Source organism: Abramis brama (assembly GCF_963993115.1).
Source record: "Abramis brama genome assembly, chromosome: 23".
Lineage (NCBI taxonomy): Eukaryota > Metazoa > Chordata > Actinopteri > Cypriniformes > Leuciscidae > Abramis > Abramis brama.
In genome coordinates, this window is record NC_139985.1 from 14,344,493 (window position 1) to 14,367,693 (window position 23,201).

The 23,201-nt window shown below is 37.4% G+C and overlaps 1 protein-coding gene across 1 annotated transcript in view; it reads right to left on the reverse strand.

Moving 5' to 3' along the window:
- The window catches only part of cdh4 (cadherin 4, type 1, R-cadherin (retinal)), a 233,402-nt gene that overhangs the window by 130,087 nt on the left and 80,114 nt on the right, over positions 1-23,201 (reverse strand). Inside the window, exon 3 of the mRNA XM_084101096.1 lies at positions 10,866-10,889. Coding sequence (XP_083957222.1) covers positions 10,866-10,889 — 24 coding nt within the window. The remainder of the gene's footprint in view (positions 1-10,865; positions 10,890-23,201) is intronic.

The following is a 23,201-nucleotide window of genomic DNA, read 5'->3' on the forward strand; positions in this document are numbered from 1 at the left end:
TCTGATTGCTAATTGTAAAACTGTGTGACGGGTGTTTGCCCATGTGATGAGTCAGTGTGCATATTTGAATGGCAGTGTGTTCCTTGTGAAAACAAGAGATTTTCTGCATGAAAACTGTGCCAAAAGCAGAGAATTGTGTGTAGTGTTTAGAAAAAAGTGTGTTTTAGAACTGCAATTTGAGTGTAAAGCAGGAATTGTGCTTGTAGTTTAGCAGAACAGGCGGTTGGTGAATGAGTTACATGTTGTGGTCATTGTGTCTCAAGTACCAGTATTTGTGTGTAAACAATTGAGAAAAACTGTAATCTCAAAACAAATTTCATATTTTTCCGTCATTGTCTTTTGATGAACGAAAACATGTTCTATCATAGTAGCTCAAAACTGATCAGAAATTACTACTCTGCTTTGCTCTTTGGAATTTTTTTTTTGTTCTTCCTCCTCCTTGTACCCCTATTTTTACAGTACTGTACCCTGCATCTCACAAACTTGTCCTTTGTCTCTGTGATACTGTAATTCTTGTTCTTTGTTGATATGAACCTGCAACCAGTCAAAATCTATTGAGCAGTCAGTACTGTTAACAAATGGAAAGCACAATGTTCAGGGCCATACAATTTGTTCATTGTACAGTATACAGCCTACAATGCACTGTACTACAGTACACAATACTAAAAGGGACACAAATCAAAGGAGTAAACGTGATCAGTGTGCTTCTTCTTGTCTTTGGGCATCATTTGGAACAGGTTAAATCAGTTTTGAGTGGTTGTGTTCAATCAATGACGTGTGAACTCGTGAATTGTATTTGATCGTTGCCACTTGTGTTGATGACGTGCATTAGAGTGCAGAATGTGTTTTGAGAATGAGAATGTGTTTAGAGTTTTGCTGAAAAGTCTAAGTGAGATCTGCAAATTGTGTTTTACCATGTTAAATGGTTTCAGGTATTGACAACAGACTGCGCAATTAGCTAAATGAGTTCAGGCAACTGAGAACTTTGTTCAGCCAATGGGTTTTAGTGTTTTAGCAATTGAGAAAAACTGTAATAAGCATCTAGTTAGTAGTGAGAATTGGACCCTGAACTAAAGTGTTACCAAATATTTTAATACAAAAGGAGGATGTAAAATACTGTACAGGGACTTCTGATGTTCACTTTTATGAACCTGAAGCATGACTTACATAAATGAGATCAGACAGCAAAAACTTTCTCGTAGGGTATGTTTTAACAATACCTGAGTTTCACAAAAACAATTGTTTTTTCTCAAACTTTATTAGAAAAGCTATACTATTGCTGATAAATTTTTTTATTTGAAGTGGAAGCGGTAGCTTTTTCTAGAACAATAAAAGTAAAACCGTTCATGACAGCTTGATGTTAAACGTCGTTGTAGTCTGTATTGTATGTTTACACAATGAAAGAACGTCCGCAGCGAAACATAAAACGGAACTCAATACATTAATCCGCAATATAAAGCTTCAGTTTTCTTTTGACTGACAGACAATTTGTTTAGGTGGAGAGCGTCTCTTGTTGAACAAAAGCAGCAAAGCAGAAGTTTGAACCTGAAGTATGACTTGCTTCAGAAAACCTGACAGGAATGTAAAGCGTGTGTGTGACATGCCAGCCGTCTGAGCCGTGAGAACAGAGCTTGCTCTCTCAATGCTTTGAGTCAGTGGAATATAATTTAGTTTATGAAAAGCTCTCTCTTTCACACTCCCCATCCTTTTCTTTTTTAAAGTCTTAACAGGCATGTGTGATACCACCTAAGCATCTAATAAACGGGGCTTGTTCCTATTCCTCCTATCTAGAGAGAAAGGAGAAAAAGAGACAGACTGGCGGTAATGAAAATGGTTTCCCTTTTGTTCTTTGACTGTGAACAGGAGCAGAAAGGTTGTAATTTAACTGCTGGGATTGCCATGAAGACATTGGATGTAATAATGGCTTTTGCTATCTAATTTGTGTAGGGATTTGCCTGGACACAGTTGATCTCCATAGGCCTTAATGCTACACCGCCTCTGAACGAGAGAGAGAGAGAGAGAGAGAGAGAGAGAGAGAGAGAGAGAGAGAGAGAGAGAGAGAGAATGAAAGGTGAGAGCCTGTGTTAAAACAGCAGATGGAGTGAAAGTATTCGGTTTCGGAGTTTAAATTGACTCTTTACCCTTTCTATTTAAGGACATGACATACACAATGCAAACGGTTACAACCTGAGAAGACGTAGACAAGCTTTCAGCAAAAAAGTTAAGGTCATTAAAAGTTCACGATCAAAACTGAATCACAGCAGTAAATTAGAATTTCAGCCTTTGGGTGATATATGCATCATCAGATAAGTTCTATATTAATGTTGCTTGCAATTCCGATGTTGCTTGGCAACCACAAACAGCCTGCAGTCAGGCTAATGAACTATATCACTTGAACTATATCACAGGAGATTTGTTTATTGTAATTATTATCCATAAGAAACCATTCTAATTCTTTATTATTGTAAGTATTATTATTAAAGTAATACATTTAATTAATTATTGGGCCTTTTTTATATAGTTGCTGTAACCACTTTATGCTGCTCAAATGGTTGTAGTCATGCCTAAAAACACCTGCCTTTAAACCACTTTAAAGGGTCATTATTTGAGAAATCAAGTTACCTTTGATCTTTTGACATTCATCGCTGTACAATAAAAAATACTGTTCAATCAATACTGCACAATCGATCTCTTATTTACGTTCTGTTTGCACTGTTAGTTATGATGAAAGCAAGTTTAAGTTGCTGCCTTAAATTTTTAAGTACAGTCAACATGGATGTTTAAGTCATTTTAACTTAAATTACATTAAACTGGCTTAAAAATTTGTTGAATCTTGTATAGCTTATCCCAAAATTTGAAAGTTGTTTAGCTTATTTTGATGAGTTGAAGCAATGTAAAAACTTATCCATCATATAATTTTTTACAGTGTTATGGTTAGATCATTGAATTTCTGCACTCAACAGACTGTTATCGGATACAAACCTTTTTTGCATTCGGAGTAGATCTACTGTAAATAAAATGCTGTAATCAACACTTTTCAGAATTAGTGATGCTCTGCAGCTGTAATACTGAAAATGTAGTAAAAGTTTTCAAAAGAGTTCTACATATTCCAAAAAGATGTAACCTATTCATAGCAGTCCTAGACTGCTTTCACACTAGCACTTTTGGTGCACACTGGGATTCGATTGACGCTAGAGTTCGGTTCGTTTGGATGATATGAACGCTGTTTTACGATCTCGGGTGCGCACCCGAGAACCTTTCCCGAGTCCTTTCAAAAATGGTGGTCTGGGTACAGTTCATGTAAACTGAGATTCTGTTTTGTGAAGTTTTGAGGTTTTTTTTTTTTTAATAAAGCTGCTGCTAAAATCAACTAAAATCAAAACAGAAAATATAAAAAATAAAATCGATTTCAAAATGTGAACCATATAATAGAATATTAATACTAAAATAACACAATTAGAGTAGAAAATGGCTTTTTGTTTCTTAAATATGGCACATTTAGTAAAAAAAAACAAACAAAAAAAAAAAACTAAGAAATTACTTCAGAAAGCAATTCATGACCCCTTTAACACACATCATCTTGTGGCTTATTGCATTATTTTAAATACAGAAATTGATACACGAAACTTTAAGTGTAACGACAGGAAAATGTATTTCACAATCTCCCATCGAATGCACAAACATAACACTGGATGTTTGACCAAATTTAAAATTAGCAAAGAAAATAGGGCAGCTTTCAACTCCAGGGAAGCTGAAATAATTTGTGTGTGTGTGTGGGTCAGGTTTTGCCTACATTCTGCGGACCAAATGTGCCCCGAAGGATAGTAAAACCTGAAATCACCTACACTAAGGGATAGGCCAACAATCCTGATTAGGAAAACGGCTTATTAAATTATTATAATAATTTTTTTTAATTCTGAAAGTTGGGTTTAAGGGGACAGAATTCACCATTATAGAAAAATGCATTTGTGTGTGATCAAATTTGGCTAATTAATTGTTTTGAATAACAGTCCACATGGCCGAGAGCCGTCAAGCCCAAAGCTGTCAGCTTGGACCACCGCATGAACAGGTGTAAGCTCTAAGGTAAAAACCAAAAGCTGTTCATCCATCAGTCTCATAGTTAAATAGTGTATTTTCCTTCCCTGTCCACCTCACTGCAGGACCTACGAACTACACATTTATTTTAGCTCCTGGGCCCAGCTGAACTAACTGATAAGCCATAATGCAGTTTGCCACTGTTTTTCTAGTCTGGATGTGGAGCTTAGACTTGCAGCAGAGTAGATGTGCAACTCTAGCGCAGCTGCGGCTCTGTGAAATGTACTTACCAGTGTGTTTCTTTGTATAATAAAAGACAAGTGTCATCGTCTTAAGTCTTTTCATCATAAGAACAACAAAGAGGAAGTGGAAGGTTTTCCATTTGTATGAAAGCTAAATTAAAGTACAGTGTTGAATCACAAACTATAAATCTGTGTTCTTAAGTGACAGTTCACTGGTGGTAACCCTCTATCACACCATCTGCCATGCCTCCTGTGCTTATATATATGAGATTATTTCCTTAAGGAGCTTGCGATGCCAAAAGGACTGATGCTTTTAATTGGAACTCAAAAGCAGTGCAAACAAACACATGCAGATGGGTAAAAACGCACACACGCACGGACGCACACGTACGCGCGCACAGTCCGCACACACACACACACACACACACACACACTGGTGCTCTCGGAAAGCAGCAAGTTCTGTGATCCAGAGGCTGGCAACAGCTGTTGGCAAATAATGTGAGGTAATGTGTGACTCTTTAAAATCGTTAAAAAGGCAGTTCCCTAAATACTCAGAGTGTCAAACAATTAACCGAAATTCCTAAGATCCCCAAAAAAGGGTGTTCATTTGCTTGTGAAATCTATCAAACATATTGTGTGTTGCATAATTGACTTACTTAAAAATAAAAATAAATATATATAAAATAAATAAATAAATAAATAAATAAATAAATGTATAATACATTTCTGGTCGGACTATGTATTCTCAATTCTGCCTAAATAACAGCATAGTGCACAACACCAATCACACTAATACCTGCTGTATTAACTCATAATAATTTGTTCACACAGTCACCGCTTCTAAAATTACTTTCAGGATTTATAAATCCTGTCCCATTTAATCCATTTGCACTGACACCGGTCTTCATTTTGCATGTTTGAATGCACACCACAAATGACATTTTCATTAAACCCACAAAAATCCCATAAGACAACCCACTTCATGTGTTTGAAAGACACAATCCTCAATAAACTTCATAAAAAATGTATCAAAAAACTTTGAAACCATTTTTCGCAATCAAACCACCTCAAATAACCCCTTTTACGTTATTTAGTATGTATATTATCCATTTTTCCTCCCTTCATTGTAGATGAATTTTACTTCTACTATCATTGGGTTTATATGGTCCTCACAATGTAGGCAAAACCTGACCCACACACACTTACACTTAAACACACTTAAACCTACCGTAATTGCAGAGGCAGCACCTGTCTTATCATTGCCAATCTACAACCAGCATCTCTATCCCACAATGCTAACATGATGGTAAGGGTTTGGACAGTGCTTCCACCAGAGGCAGCCAAATTGGACGTTTCACCTCACTGCATGACTACTAGAGAGCCACTCCAATGGTGGACCTATTAGCAGGACAGATATAGCTCTCCTGGGAAGATGGCGAGATAGAGAGAGAGAGAGAGAGAGAGAGAGAGAGAGAGAGAGAGAGAGAGAGAGAGAGAAAACCTAACAGAGGGTGGGATTTTACCCGGCATTCTAAAGTATGAACTGTATTTTTCTAGTTATCTGTCTTCATTTCTGTCAACTGGTTTTGGATCACACCCACATTAACCTCAGCTATTAAGTTCCTCTTATTCGCTCCTTAGCGCTGTATTAAAATCTAATACTCAAGACTAATGCATTTCCTACCATGGCATTTTTTTTAACATTATGACAGGCTAACAGGAGGGCCCATTTGAGACAGATATGCAGAATAAGAGGCTACGCCAAGTCCCCTGGGTGGCGGCATTCATTACTGTATTGTATTTAAAAAATACAACAGCGCTGAATAAGATATTGATCAAGCTGTGGACTGTGAAGCTGCCTGCAGAATGCAATAACGGTGTAGAAATCATTCACTGCAGCCAAAATAATGTTTTGATATATTACATGACTCCAAAAATCATTTCCTTATTTAGTTTTTCTAAATTACATATTACACACTTTTTAATCTTCCCCTTTTTTCCCATTTTTGAGAAATCAAGGAAGACATCTGTGTTTCATTTGTCTCTGTGAGTAAACTAAAAAGCAGCATTGTGTTGTCTGTCACTAAATTTGATGTTCTAGCCGATGTGCTTTGTGATTTGGCTGTTACACAGCTGAAGGTCCTCTTTCACTATTTTTTCCCCGCCGTGCACCTGATGGGTTTGAACAATTTGCTCGGCTGGCAGAAAAAAGCATAATCAATCGGGAGATTACAGATAAAAGGCTTTAAATTCAGCCGACCAAGGCACTTTCTACTATAACAATTACACCTAGGCCTACCTCAGGTAGCGGCAATTAAACTGCGAGAGTGTGAGGGGGTAGAAAGAATGAGAGAGAGACAAAGAATAGCAATGGACATATAGAATTTGGAGTGGAGATGATTCAGGTGAAACAAGGCACTCGTCGGCCATATTGGTAATGCTTCTTGAGCAGCCATCGTTCAAAAGGTTGGGGTCAGTAAGATTTTTAAGTCAGTAAGAAATATTGAACTTTCTATTTATCAAAGAATCTTGAAAAAAAAATTGTTTTCCACAACAATATTAAGCAGCACAACCATTTTCAACATTGATAATGATAACAATAAAACATTTCTTGAGCACCAAATCAGTATATTAGAATGATTTCTGAAGGATCATGTGACACTTTTTCATCACAAGAATAAATGATACTTTAAATGATATTCAAATATAAAACTGTTATTTTAAATTGAAATATTATTTCACAGTATTACAGTTCTTACTGTATTGTTTGATCAAATAAATGCAGCCTTCATACAAACTTCACACAAAGAACCCAACTTTGGGCTCCAAGAACTTTGGAATGGTATTTTTTATTACATTTTTAATTTTAGATATTAAACTAAAAATAGATTATTTTTTTTTAAATGCATTTTTCAGGTTGGCCCACCAAATGCACAGTCAAAAAGACAATTCGCTCCTTTTAACTGATAGGCTGGACTTCTAGCCACATATTGTGCATTGCGATTTCTCCCATTCTTTTTTATAGGAATGGTCTGTTCTAAGGCTGGACGATATGACCTCAAATAAAAATCTCGATTAATTGAACATTTTACCTTGATTACGATTAATGAACGACTATTTTGTTTTTTTGGTGATGCATTTGTGTGCCACAATGCATGAGCGCAATAGTTCAATAATGATACAAATCTGATGGTCTAAAATTGCTTCAATGTTCAAACTGGCAAGCCTTAAAACACATACAATTGACAAAGTTTAGTGAAGACGCACGTGAAAGTGATCTGGCTTCAAGGCTCGCGCGTTGTCAGAGACATGACACGGCTCGGCTCTCTGTGTCACAGAAAACAGCTCGCGAGCACTGAAGTGAGATGTTTTCCATACTGTTGTTCTCGAATGGTGTAAAATCGCTTGAATGTTCAAACTGGCAAGCCTTTAAACACATACAATTGACAAACCTGAATTTCGGTTTTAATTACATTTGAATTAATCGTCCCGCCCTAGTCTGTCCTCTCCTTTGTATACTATTTCTGGCCTCAAAGACAGGCCTAGAAACCATCTGGTCTAGCAAGCCAAAAATAAACAAAAGCCTCCCCATTTCAGCAAACATACACAGTGAGTTTATACCAAACAAACCACCAAAGATAAAGTCCCAAAATACAAGAGCAATGGTAATGAAAGGACGAACTGAAACTTGTTTGAAAAAAAGAAGATGTAGAGAAAATCTCCCGGATTCTCTTTAGTAATGAGGTGCGCATAAGCTGTAAAGCAATCTGTCATCAAAACCACAGAGTTCAGCCAGTCCCACACAAAGGCCAAGGACACAGAGTTCTCCTTCATTCACTCTTTCATCTTCATTCCTCCATCTCTCTAACAGTCATCTCCTTTGCTGCTTTCATTCGTTTAGTTTAAGCCATCAACTGATATTCATGGCGAAGAATGAAGGGGGGCAGTGAGCAGAGAGAATAAGAGCAACATTCAGCAAAAACACTCATATAAAGTATTGACTTGTGCGTATGCAGAGCCAGCATGTCCTATAGGTGATACAGGATGTCGGCTACGGCCTTGACATGACGGAGGAGGAATTGTAAGACAGTCTGGAATAAATGAGTAAATCACGACGGCGGATGCAAAAACTCTTATCAAGTAAACCACACTGAAGATGATAAACTGCAACTATGAAGACACAAAGAGGTCAGAGGTCACCAAGGTCACCAAGGCTGCATTTATTTGATTGAAAATACAGTAAAAATGCATTTAAAAAAAATAACTGTTTTTTTTTTTTTAAATAATAATTTAAATGTAATTTATTCCTGTTATGGTACATTACTCCAGTCTTCAGAAATCATTTTAATATGCTAAACTCTAATATATAAATAAAGTTCCCTCGTTACCAATAGAGTTCAATGGACATTGCGATGAACTTGCGACCATAGTTGGCCAACGATGCTTTCGGGAAACGCACCCCTGGTTAGTACCTGGATGGGAGACCTCCTGGGAAAACCAGGTTGCTGCTGGAAGAGGTGTTAGTGAGGCCAGCAGGGGGCGCTCACCCTGTGGTCTGTGTGGGTCCTAACGCCCCAGTGTAGTGATGGGGACACTATACTGCCAAAGAGCACCGTCCTTCGGATGAGACGTTAAACCGAGGTCCTGACTCTCTGTGGTCATTAAAAATCCCAGGATGTCCTTCGTAAAAGAGTAGGGGTGTAACCCCGGCATCCTGGCCAAATTTGCCCCTTGGCCTCTGTCCATCATGGCCTCCTAATCATCCCCATATACTGATTGGCTTCATCACTGTCTCCTCTCTTCCAATAAGCTGGTGTGTGGTGGGCGTTCTGGCGCAATATGGCTGCCGTCACATCATCCAAGTGGATGCTGCACATTGGTGGTGGTTGAGGAGATTCCCCCCTTCTATGTAAAGCGCTTTGAGGTCTCAGAAAAAGCGCTATATAAATGTAACAAATTATTATTATTATATATGCCGTAATTAATGTTTATATTTGTATTTTATAAAATGTTTTCCCTCTGCTTTGCCATTCCTGTTTTAATTTGTCCAAACCCGTTTTATTTTTCTGATTGCATTGCAGTATAATAATAATCATTTAAACAAATAGTTATGTACATTTACTGTGTGTACCAATAGAGCCCATTTTCATGACCTAAATTTAGGCCTTTCAAATCTAAAGGCCGGCTCTTTGTGCACATGCAGTACGTATCCCTGTATATACAGATGTATATACGAACATCTACAGTACATTGTATTTAGCCACTTATACCTGAAGTTTTGCATATGTGTGTGTCGTGAGGTATGTGTATGTGTGTGTCGGCACCTCAGGTCTAGCCACTTTGAGTCACGCTCATGGCTCTTGACAGGACGGGAGAGTGTGTTTGTGCGAACGCATTCATGTAAGGCAGCCGGAGGAATAATGTCTGCTGTCTAAACAGTGACCGTCACCATTACTGTTGTCAAGATGATGTCGTCAACATATTTCTACATCGCTTCAACCATATGGCCCGTACTTTTGTTTGCACTAACACCACACAAACACAATAAAACAAGCATTAAATACTAAAATAAAGAAGTTCCCCGGTCCGCAGAGAGTTTTCGCATCCTTTACAAGCTATTCAAAGTGCTTGCATGAGCCATATTATTATCCATTATGGTGCATTTGCAGAAATCTTGAAGGGCTGCACACTATTTGTACCAGCTTACCGTCTGACAAAAGATCACTGGCAAAAAAAAGTAAAATGTGCTGGCCTGGAAATACAGACCCTGCTGGCCTGCACATATCCTATTCTCGCGCAAAGTGCAGAGTAAACGGAAAAACTGAACCCAGTGCCACATCTTGTTTCCACAAAGCATTGTGGGCGAGTGTGCTTTGAGTGCAAAACATATACAGCTCGAGTTTAGGACAGGACTGCCCTTTAAGCGCAGACTCTGCAAGGCTTTTTTCACCCTCCTTTCTGATCGCTCTCTTTCTATTCGTCTCTAAACGAATGTAGAAATGATCAGCGCAGGTGTTATTTTCCAGTGGCCCTAGCAGCTCTGCAGGTGGACTATATGCTTGTCCCGCAGTCCATTATATCCAGCACATGCGCAATGCTTCCAATGAGGCTCTATAACAGCATCAATTCAATAGCAAAAACATAAAATTTAAAAACTGCCCCCCCACGGAGTCAAATGTACATGAAAAAGAGGTCTGTCTATACAGCGACTCCCAGGGAAGCGCCTCATCTTTGACAAACAGCCAGTGGAACCGCAAGGGGTGATTGACCGAGTCGAGAATGATTGAACAAGCATGCTGGGAAAATGTGCCGGCTCTGAAACTCCGAACAGATCCAAGGGACCAGAGGTGAATCTTCAGTAATCACTAACAAAGATTGGGTTCTCCATGTCAGTCAACAGACCTGAAAGTACGCAATGTAAATTTCAGAAAAAAAAAAGATGTACATTTGCTGCCGCAGCGATGCTCCGGTCGGATGGAGTCACGAGCGTTTGTGGACCAACATTGAGAAACAATAATCACATTTCAGATCTGGCACATTCAGAGTCATGCAGAGCTGTTTCAGGGAACATATTTCTCAAGTACTCACCATGGCCAGATGACAGCAGGGTATCTACAAGTGAGAGAAAACAGAGAGATGGTTAGAAGAAGAAAACAACTTTTATACACAACATAGATATTAGCAAATAGTACAATCAATAGACAGGATTCAGCACAACAAACCTTGGAAATATTTACACATAAGGTTTAACAACACTTCAAGACACTAGTAGAGACATATTCGATTTCCAATAATTGTGCATTTATGGCTGGCCGATTGAGTCATTTGAGTCATTCATTCAGCCAATTAATTCAAAAACATTGATTCAAGTCAAGTAATTTTAAATGAACGAGTCATTCAATCCTTTATTCAAACAAATTGTTGAAACACACTGATACATTTGTTTAAAAAAATCGAATTATTGTATTTATTAGTCTTTTGAATCATTCATTCAATCAATTAAATCAAACGTAGTAATTAATTGAGATGACTGTAAATAAGTGAGCCACTGAGTCGTTCATTCAACCAACGCATAAAAAAAATGACTGTACATTTAAGAGAGTTGTTGAGTAATTCAATCAAATGATTTGTTCAAAAACAGATTAATTCAAATGACTGTTAATAAAAGTGAGTTAGTAAATCATTAATTAAACCAATTTGTTCAAGCACATCTATTTGTTGAAAAATGAATCAAGTGACTGTCTTTATGAGTAAGTTAAATGAAACACCTGGAGTCGCAAAAAAGTTGATTCTGCTTTGGCTTTGTTTGGAACTATCTTTTGTTAGAGAAGCAAAACTACATAAAGTAACTAGCAACATTTATAATTGTATTAAACCAGTAATGCCAAATCACAGCCGTAATAATACTAACAACTGAGCATAACCCTGTGCTTGAACGCTCAAACAGCTCTTCCAAGGCTTTCCCCTTTAATTTCTATTGTATATTTTCAGAGTTCCACTTCACTCTCTATGCAAAATAGGAAAGGGGAATTGAATTTTCAACCAGCCAGCTCAACTGACTACATCTTCTTTGGGTTGAAATAAAGTTTTGTATCAAAGTTCATGCATTACTTCACCCGCGAGTCCGAAATCCATGTTTCAAAACTTCTGCATGTGGAAAATCACACACAGACAACATCCAGAGTGCTGTAGGTCTTCCAAACAATGTTCCTTTATTCTACATGAATAACAATTTCTCATTTATTCAGCATCTCATCCCCCACTGCTGCGAATTCAGGCAGTTCCTCTCTCCTCCCCAAGGCTTCACGCAGACTCATTGGCACACAATCTGGGCATTTTGGCATGGATACAGACTCTAACGCTGTGTCTGAACTCTCGCCCATGCCTAAACCTTGTAGCGCTCACCAGGAGATGACTAACAATCACTGTTACGATTTCAGACTCCCAGCACGTACGGGCCAGGCTTAGCCAACTGTAAAACATCAAGGAACTTGCTTCTACCCTGAAAGAAATCTTATACTTCCTTCATTTGAATAATGAACTAAGAAACGCTCTTTCGCTGATGATTCATTCGAGATGCAGACACACGTTTAGGTTCAATTAAGCAGCACCTGCCCGAAGAAAATAATTATATAAAACATTTTCAGCATTCCAAGGACCCACTCAGCCTTTCTAAACACTGTCTGTTCCCTTGAGTCACGAGCTTCCGTTATGTGTTTAAATCACTCTTGCTGGATGACTATGCATGCACTCTTTCATACATCTTCGAAATGGAAAGGTCATCGCAATTTATTTCTCTCTCTGAAAATACAGATTACTCCCGTTTCTTATTCAATAGTGTTTTCGGTCAATGCCAGCATACAGCACGAAAAAACCCCCAAAGTAAAGCCATTGTGAATGTTTCCTATGAACCGTGCAGAATACAAGTTCTGCTTTACATCTCGGCACTCTTTGTATCAATGCGACAGGGCCTTGAGGTCTCCAAAGATCCTCTGCAACACATTACTGAGCACATTCTTGTAACATTACAGAGCCGATATAATTAAAATTGTGCTAATGAACAGGCAAATGTACCAAAAAAATGAACGTTTCATTTTAAGTGCAGAAGTAATGCTCAATTCTGTTGGGTCTTGTTAAAACAAGCAGAGGGAGACAAAATGAGAAAGAAGATGATGCAAAGAAATGTATCTACCAACAAAACACTCCCACAACAAAAACATGAATAATTCATTGCACAAATGGCAACAAACAATATTGCGTTCCACATGGATTTCTGCATTAATTGGAGTGAGCGTAGAGAGAAGTAGAAATTTCCATGTTCCTCCATGTCTTTCTCCCTACTGGAGAGAAAGCCGGAAAGTTGGCTTCATACAAATTAATTAGTTGTCTGATTATGAAAAACAACAATGGACTTTATTGTTTTTGTTTGTTTTGATTAATTATTACTAATGGGTTGCGTGCAGAATCACAATGAGGTAAAACGCTCTTGATTGCTTAAATAAGCAGAAGTGCACTGCTGAAGGTTTAGGTCGTCAAAAGCAGTGACGGCGAAAATGAACATAATTCTGGGGATTGTTTGCGTTATTTGAGTTTCTCTAGAGATGGAACATACATTGTTTTAATGTTTATCGTCACTATATTAATAGGAGAACCCGAACCTCTCACATCAGCACATGTGTTTGGATCCTTTTTCCAATTTGGATAATGTATTCAGCCACAAAAATCTCAACTGGATAAATGCCAAAGTCAGAGCGGAAAAATACAGTGTGTTTGCTTTAGTAAATTGCTGTTGTCTGTTACTGAGTATTTGTGTGCAACAGGATTAAGCCAATAAATAATATACTTTACGCAAATATGCCAATGTAGACGCGACTGAATATATCATTGGACATACTAAACACGTGTTCTTGTGCTGGTGGAATAAGCCTCAGTACTCAAGGGGGCAGTAGAGTTCCCTTCAAATGTCTTTGCAACCACACTAAATCATTAGATCGGACCCTAACCATAACCTTAAACAGTATTATTATATACTGTAGCTAGCTATATAAACGATACAATGTCAAATTTAAATCATTTGCAAAGCAAATTTTTTTCCAAACTGTTGCTCTGACAGTATTTGACCCTGCCAACTGGCCATAGAAGAAAACATTTTGTTAATGCCTGAAATAGCGACCGTTGTGGCAACCCTAAAGGTTCAGTTAATTCTATTGTCAATTGTGATATATGAAGCACAGCTCACACAGAAGTCCCTTTCAAATCAAGCAACTCTCTATTGGTCAACACTGCGAATTCATGCGACAAAACCGGCGATGAGAAATCAGCCTAGGCAAATATTTCACCCTCACAAAACAATCTAGGTCGTGTGAATTTCAATTGAAATCAATGGATTATGCCCACAAAAATTCAACAACTCCATCATAAGAATGCACTTTGCACTTGCATTATAAATTCCCAACTGACACATTTTGGAACGCAACAACAACTGCATGAAAACATAGCATTTGCGTTCATGTACCTGCATGTAGTTTGTTTCTGGCCTTAGCCTGTTGAAAAGAAACAACATTGTGTATCACTATGTGTTTTGTTTTTAAGATGTCCCCACCAGTCTTCTCAAAGGGATAGTTCACCCCAAAAATGAAAATTCTGTCATAATTTACTCACTCTCAAGCTGTTCCACACCTGTATGAGTTTCTTTCTTCTGTTGAAGATATTTTGAAGAATGTGTTTAACCAAACAGTTAATGGTCCCCATTGACTTCCATAGTGTTTTTTCTTCATTCTATGGAAGTCAATGTGGCCCATCAACTGTTTTGTTACCCACGTTCTTCAAAATAACTTATTTTATGTTCAACAGAAGAACTTGAGGGTGATTAAATTATGACAGAATTATCAATTTTGAGTGAACTATCACTTTAACTAGCCTAACCAGCACTGGTTTTGCTGGAGAGCTCCAAGAAAATTCATGCTAGTTTTTTTTTTTTTTTTTCACAGGGTAGGCTTTATGTTATCTACAATATGTTGTAAACCCGGGAGAGTTTGATCTTGAGGATCTAGCTTTTGGATAATGCGAGGATAGAAGTGCAAACCATCTTCTGAACTGAAGTCCAAAGTGACCAAAGAATATCACTTTCAATCTAATAACCAGGCTCAGTAGGTCTAAAGCCTCCATGCATCATCTCATATCTCTAAACCTTTGCAGTTGTGGGCGCAGCCTCTCACTGTCATATGACACACCATAAAATAGGTAATATCCTGTAGGTGTGGCATGGTTAAATCCGGCCGCGTGCAACCGTAGAGCAGATCAGGAGGATTTCACACATTCAGCGAGGTAATCGAAAAGAGTCTCCACAAACAAACACACACACATGGCCGAGGTAACGGAACAACAGAGGGATGCACGTACAGCACAAACAGATTGTGAGGGTAATTCAATTTCCTGCTGCAGCACTGAGGCTCAAATGGTCTCCATCAACGGCTGGTTCTGTAATTTCCCCAGCTGGACTCTGACCTCGTCTCATGCATTCAAGAGATGCACCCGGGCCAGCGCCGATACACCTGCAAAATACTAAAGTACAGAACTAGCACTTTAGACGATACAGTAGAATGACGTGATAAGACAGCACACGCTCTGTTAAACCTGTTGTTGCTAAACAAAGGAAGATACACCCTTTACAACACAGTTAAAGGAATAGTGTTGAAAAAAGACCTGTGCAAAAGTGTAATACTAAAGCACTGAATATTTGTAGCAGGGAATGGACGTACTACTGATGCATTATTTTTATTTTTTTACCACATTTTCAAAGAGAGATATGAGGAGGCAAAGTCCTCACACTTTTTTTATTTGTATAAATAAATGAAATGTGAATTCATGCCCCAGTTAAATAAACATTACATGAAAAAAAAAAAAAAAACTATTTTGTTTTCATTAACTATATTATGCAATGTTCTTTTTTTTATATTAAAACCAAGTATAAATCTCATCTAGTTAGTTATATTTATTCCAAAATAATAACTAACTGTAGTAACTTAATATATTTTATTTGTGAACTGATGTTCAGCTGTTCTTTTTAATAGTCATCTTATTTTCATCAGTCATCATGCTCGGTAAGCACTGTCACAGTTATGATGTATCTTTAATATCCACAAGCTGATTGCTCATTAAAAAAAACACATTCATCATGTTTTAGGCAATTTCAAGTATGATTTTGGCATGATATGAAGCGGTGATAAGTGGCTGAGTCATTTACTTACTTTTTAATTAATCTTTTCCATTAATGCCATCATTTTGTTCATTCAGACCAATTCACGAACACGCACGAAAACAAGAGGCGGGATTTATCGCATTAACCAATCATAGCGCGATGGAGGGATTGCCTCCTCTCACGTAACTTTCCCCCATTCATTCTCAATTAACCCCCATCAAACTCACTGGACGCTTTAGGGGGTCTGTTAAAACTCAATTGGCTCAGGGGAGGCAAGAGAAGCGGACTGTGGGTGTCACTTTTGGTCACTTTTCAGAAAAACAAGTGATTTATACACTTTTTAATGTCACATTTTGTAATATTTGTGTTGTATTATTTTTGTAATATGTGACCCTGGATCACAAAACCAGTCACAAGTCGCACAGGTATATTTGTAGCAATAGCCAACAATACATTGTATGGGTCAAAATTATCGATTTTTCTTTTATGCCAAAAATCATTAGGATATTAAGTAAAGATCATGTTCCATGAAGATATTTTGTAAATTTCCTACCGTTAATATATAAAACATTTATTTTTGTGAGTGAATGCAGCACAATCACGAACATAAATGGACAACTTTAAAGGCGATTTTCTCAATGTTTAGATTTTTTTTGCACCCTCATTTTCCAGATTTTCATACATCAATGGAAAGCTTATTTATTAAACTTTCATATGATGTATAAATGTCAATTTAAAAAAAATTACCCATGTGATCCAGGGTCACATATGAGTTATTTTCTCATACAATATTTTTGAGGGGGCACTGCCTCCCTTGCCTCTCAGAGGAAATGCCCGAGACATACATATTTTATGATATCCGGCAATTACGTTTAATAGAACAGAACTCAACAGTAATGCGATTAAGAAGTTGAGTTATTAAAATATTAAAATAAATTTGTACTGAAATATACATCACATACTAACATAGCCTGTTTTAATCAGTAAGCTGCATAGAGACTATACTATTAAAAGCCTTATGGTCAAATTTGACATTGTGATTTTCAGCACAAAGGCCTAACTAGACACAACTGGTGCTGATCCAGACTTTTGGATTCAATAACTTCTGCAAATTAAGAGAACATAGACGTCTGACCATATGGCTGGCTGATTTTTGGACGAAAGTAAGCATAAATTCTCGCAAAGCTAAGATGCTCATAATATGCCTGCTTTGTCAGGAGCAAATTAATGCACTGCTGGTAAGATATTATTCTTTTTTGGGTAAGAAACTGCTGATGAACAATATTTATGAGTAAATCAACTGAACCTCATGTTATTAAGTTTCATCTATGAATGCAATATCACGCTCCCTTAGTGCAGTTTTCAAGATCTAAGAAAAATGTGAGATAAGAGATACATTTTCTTGCATCAGTGTTGACTGGTGGCCAATAAAGAAATGCTTTCCTCATCTCCTCGGGAGAAAATATTTGTATGTTTTGATGTCCGTATTGCACATCAACGCATTTTGGCAACACAAAATATTTCCACTCGTTTGTGCTTGCATGTTTGTTTTTATGAGAGTGTTCTATATGCGTATCATTGACTAATTAGAAATGAAGGGTAGTCAGCCACAGTTTGTGGCTAATCACTGTTGGTGCCAAACCAGCACTAACTGAGGCAGATTTTTTTGGTTTGTTTTTTTAAATGCAGTGCCCTTTGTGCTGTTAAAGAATAGAGAGATGCAAATGCATCTGTGTTTGTAAGGTATTTTGGTAGATATGTCAGAAGAGAATAAGCTCAAAGAAACGGAGGTTAACACACGCATTTACACACACTGCAACACAAAATTCTCATGACTACCAACAGAGAGAGCTCTGCAAGGGTCAGCAGATTTTGCTAGACATAGTTATTTAATTGTTTTTCACTCATTGCCTGCTGTTCTGACAAACGTTAAAACATTGGATGAGAGTCACTAGTTCTGCAGTCAAATATCTTATTGTCACTGTAATTTTAAGTCACCTGGTAAAGTAAAGTGGATGATTTTGTATTTATCCACTGCAAAACACCACTTATGCTGCTTTTAAATATAAAATAACCAAGGTTGGTATTTAAAACGTAAAAAAAAAGAAAAAAGGTCTAGTTCCCCATTTAAAAAATAAAAAGATATTTATAAAACTATAATTATTTATAACTTTAATTATTCTAATTATTTTATTAAACAACAAATAACAATAATGTATAGATATTTTATATTAAATATATATTCTAATATATATTAATGATAATAACAACAAACAAACAAATATTACTTGACTTTCTAATTATCATTATTTTATTAAACAATAAAAACAACAACAAATAACAATGTATAGATATTTCATATTAAATATATAATTATAATATATAATGATGATGATAATAATAATAAACAAATAAGCAAATTAATAAATAATAAGTAAAACTAAGTTTTTAAATTATTATTATTATTATTATTATATATATATATTCATTCTGTTTTTTTTTAGAATGATGGTATGGTTCTGTTCTGGGCAAGAACTCCCTGCGCATCCATGCAGCCTAGCATGGATAAGAGCAGGGAGAGCAGCAATAACCTCCCTTAGGGTAAACAGAACAGAACCAACATGAATGAATTGCAGATATCATTACTGTCAATATTTTAATGCCCAACATATTTCGAAAATTTAGTCTGATTCAAAGGGGAATCAGAATGCCAAATCCTGACTGGACGAGAGGAGGAGCTGGGGATGGAGGAGGGTAATTCACTGCTGATAATACTGAAGGAGCTTATATGATGCTGTAATAGGCGTCGTATTCCTATAGGTGGACGTGGATCAGCTGAGAGTCAGCTGATGTTTGCTTGACTAATGTGACCTGCCAGAACTCCAGGTTAACTGTCATTGTAAGTACACTGTAAGCAAGCTTTACATTTACAATAAACGCATATCCATAATTCAACATCACTATCATCAATATTAATTGTAAGACATTTCGTCTATTAGTAGTAACTGATTTTGCTGAAAGGCAGATGGTAAGTAAGCACATACTACAATACAGCCCACCCTGTTTATTTAATTGTGCCTTGTGAATTCAAGTGACGGCTCTGCGATTACCACTTACAGCGTGAACTGGCATTTTACACAGCCAGCAAAGCAAAACAAAACTCAGAAAATATAATGTTCATCTTCCAAATCACAAAGCAATGGATGAACTTCTCAAATTGGGGAGGAAACAATCTCCCGGTTAAATTGGTTGCTAAGGTTGAAAGCCATTAAATCGGTTAGTGCTCAAAGTAAAACAATGACACGGTGTCTCTGCTGTGGGTATGTCTAGGGCCCACAGTCAGTAAACGATTGCACATACATGCATATTCAGTCTTATTTCTGCGTCTCAGTCACTTTCTCTCTCCCTGCCCTGTCTTTTCTCTCTTCCTTCATCATGCAGTCGGAGCCTGTGGGCACAGTGTGGGAGATAGTGCAGTAAGCTCTCCTCTCCTCTCTCTAATCTCATTTCCCACTGCCTGGATTAAACAAATGTCTGTCATTACCGCTCACTGGTGGAGGGAAGGAGGGTTTAGGGTCCACAGGAGCGGCAGAGAAAAAAGGGAGGGTGGGAGTGACAGAACGGCAAAGAGAGAGAGAGAGAGAGAGAGAGAGAAATGGAAAATAAAAAAGCAAGAGCAGGTACTAAAGAGACCATCAAATGAGGAACCCAGGGAGATAGCAAGAAATTGAGACAAAATAAGAGCGAGTGATGGAGCGGGAGAGTGAGATATTTTAAGAGCAGTCTTCTCTTACTTTCGACAAACCGTTCACTCTAACTGCCCACAAGTGGGCCGCAGCCATAACAGGACCAAACAGAGCTGGATAGAGCTGCACAACACTGAAAAAACTGACATTGTGATTTACTTTTTCTGCCATATATATATATATTGAAATATGAAGAAATACAGGAATGTTCACCAAATGACTTGAATAGCTATATTTGAAAAGATTTTGTTAGAGAGTGTGAAATAAAAATAAAAGTAGTGTTTTACTCTTTCCCAGTCAGCCAGCCACCGCCAGCGTTTTTGATCATTTTTACAAAAATGTCATGGCCCCCAAAATATTTTGTTGTATGAATATCTGAACATGCAATATATCAAAAGAAAGAACATAAACTCTTTAAAAAAAGCACAATTTTGAGAAAAAAGCTGAGAAAATCAAGTTTTTGTCAAAGTCTACATCTGGATCATATTCAGAATGATGAACAAAACATAGATGGAGTAGTTCAAGTCCATCAACACCCCCGAACTTCACAGATATAGCTCGTCCTGGGTCGAAATTTCATTCAGTAACATTAGGCAGTTTTGATATGGTGTTTAATGTTGATGATTGCGTTATTTTACATAAGCATACAGTATGATTACATATGATATTGCTTGTTTCTGCATCTCCTTCGCCTGTGTTTTTATCTAGAGATTCTGATGTGTAATAGCGCCCCCTACTGTATAACAGTGAAAACACGGAAAGCCAGAAAATTCCGTCAATGGCAGAGAAAGAGTTAAGTTAGGATTACTCTTTACATGTACTAACACAACTGAACAGTTTAAACATAGGGTCCGATTTGTGAAAAATGCAGAGGGCGGGATGTTTCTGAAATGTTTTGTTTTTTTTATTCATGAAAATAAGCTGTTAAATTAACATTTATATAGGCTAATTATGAACTTTAATGAAACAATATCGAAACATTTTGAAAAGGACTATTTTAATCCATTTTCACATCTTATGCCTTGTCCTTTCCTTATTGGGAAGCACTCATACTCATTAGATATATTACATTTACAGATTACCTCTGGACCTGATTACATAATCAGAGGATATTGTTTTCGATTTGAACTGGTTCATTTCAAGCTTTCTATAAAACATGTACATCAAGTATTTAATACAAATATGGTATAAAGCACATTATATAGTATAACTATACAATTGCAATACTAATATTTATGTCTTAAAGGAGAACTCCGGTCAATTTTAACATTGAGCTAATTTTTTTGTAAATTTGGAGTGCTGTCAGTACAGAGAACAACGACAAAAATCGGTGTTGCCTACACCGTGTTATCCTCTTTTTAAAATTTGCACCCTGTTGACTTCAATGGGGCAAGTTTTAAACCTGCTTTTAGCCTCTTAACATCCTTGATGTGTCATTACAAGTGCCCAGCCAATGTGAGTGATTCCTTCAGAGTGAACACGGTGAATCTGACTGCAGTAGATGTGAAAGATATGAATAAAAATGATGTTATTTCAGCCAGCGCACATACCTGTATTTATTTCCTGTTTTCGGTCGAAGTCCATAGTAGTCGATTGTCGAGTTCTCCACTGTTGCTTAGTTACCTATGATCACGCGCGTGAACTCGACAATCGACTACTATGGACTTCGACCGAAAACAGGAAATAAATACAGGTATGTGCGCTGGCCGAATTAACTTCATTTTTATTCATATCTTTCACATCTACTGCAGTCAGATTCACCGTGTTCACTCTGAAGGAATCACTCACATTGGCTGTGCACTTGTAATGACACATCAAGGATGTTAAGAGGCTAAAAGCAGGTTTAAAACTTGCCCCATTGAAGTCAACAGGGTGCAAATTTTAAAAAGAGGATAACATGGTGTAGGCAACACCGATTTTTGCCATTGTTCTCTGTACTGACAGCAGTCCAAATTTACAAAAAAAAAACTCCTTTAATGTCTTCATTTTCAAATGTTAAACCTTTTATTTTGGCAGGTTTACACCAAATGGATGCAAGCACCGCCAATTTCAGAGTGAAGCTCGGCACTTTGCATGCGGGCGGATCATGCATGCGTGTGGAAAAGCAGTGTCATTCTGGAACTGGTAGGGCATTTATTTATTTAATTAAATCCCAGTCTGCCTGATTTTGAAATCACACTGGAGGCCATATCATGATATCAATGTTATTTTGATAAATCGTGCAGCCCTGGCACTGAATAGAAAAGAGACTGAAACGAAGAAGAAAAGAAGAGGTGACAGTAAGACAGAGAGCGAATTGACAGTTCCCCCACCCCGTCGCTAAGAAAAATTGCCAGCGTGTGGTAACACTACATCAGAAGACCCAGTGGCAAGCCTTCCACCATCATCAACCAATCCAATGTCTTTTTCATTGAAAAGAAAGCAACTCTCCCACTATCAGCATGTAAAGAGTTGTTATACACTAAAGGTGCACCCAAAGGGGGTCTGTTCCACTGCGTCTATAGTTAGTCTGCTTGGGGTTCATTTCAACATTACCGTCCCCTTTTCACCTGCGGTCGGTTTACAGCCTGCTGGCGGAGAGACATTGTCAATCCTGATAGAGTTTATATTCCATTTTTCAAAACAGACATTTAGATCCACAAAGGGCCCATTGAGGCTGAAATGGTGTGAATCCATTTCACCACAGGGAGGGGGGCGGGCGGCATATTCGTCCTCCCCACCTCCGTCTGGTTTATTACACCGCACCTGACTGGCTGGAGGTCCCGGTTGATGGACCTTTAAGTGTTTAGGACTACGAGAGCAGATATAAATTCCCTCCGAGGGAACGCTCGCTCCAGGTCAGTGAAAGGTAGTCTGACCGCGTATGACTCACAAGTGGTTTTCTTTTCCGCAGCATTCCAAACACAATGGTCTGTGAAACCAGAGGGAGACACGGAAGCGGAATCATTCGACTTCATTTCGCTATTCAGAACTCGTCGGGGAGCCTAATCAGCAGTAATCTCGTCAACCAAATTACTGACAAAAATGTTTGTTGACAAATGTTCTTTTGTCAGTGATAAAGATTTGTGGCACGCTATTGACGAAAATATGGTGTGAAGAAACAAAAATGAACGATATTAAAGTAAATGTTGTCATCATTTACTCGCCCCCATGCCATTCTAACTCAGTAACATTTTCTTGCTTCTCTGAAACACAAAAAGATCTTATGCTAAATGTCCTTAGGCAGCTTTCTATACAATGAAAGTGGATAGAGATTTAAAATGCTCATTTAAAAAAGGGATTTAAAAAGTACCAAAAAATATAATATAATATAATATAATATAATATAATATAATATAATATAATATAATATAATATAATATAATATAATATAATATAATCATTTGCTTTCATCGATTTAAATGCATCATGACCATAGACTGTAAAAAAATATGACACAAAGCTATCACACAAATAACTGGTAAGATTTGGCAAAGA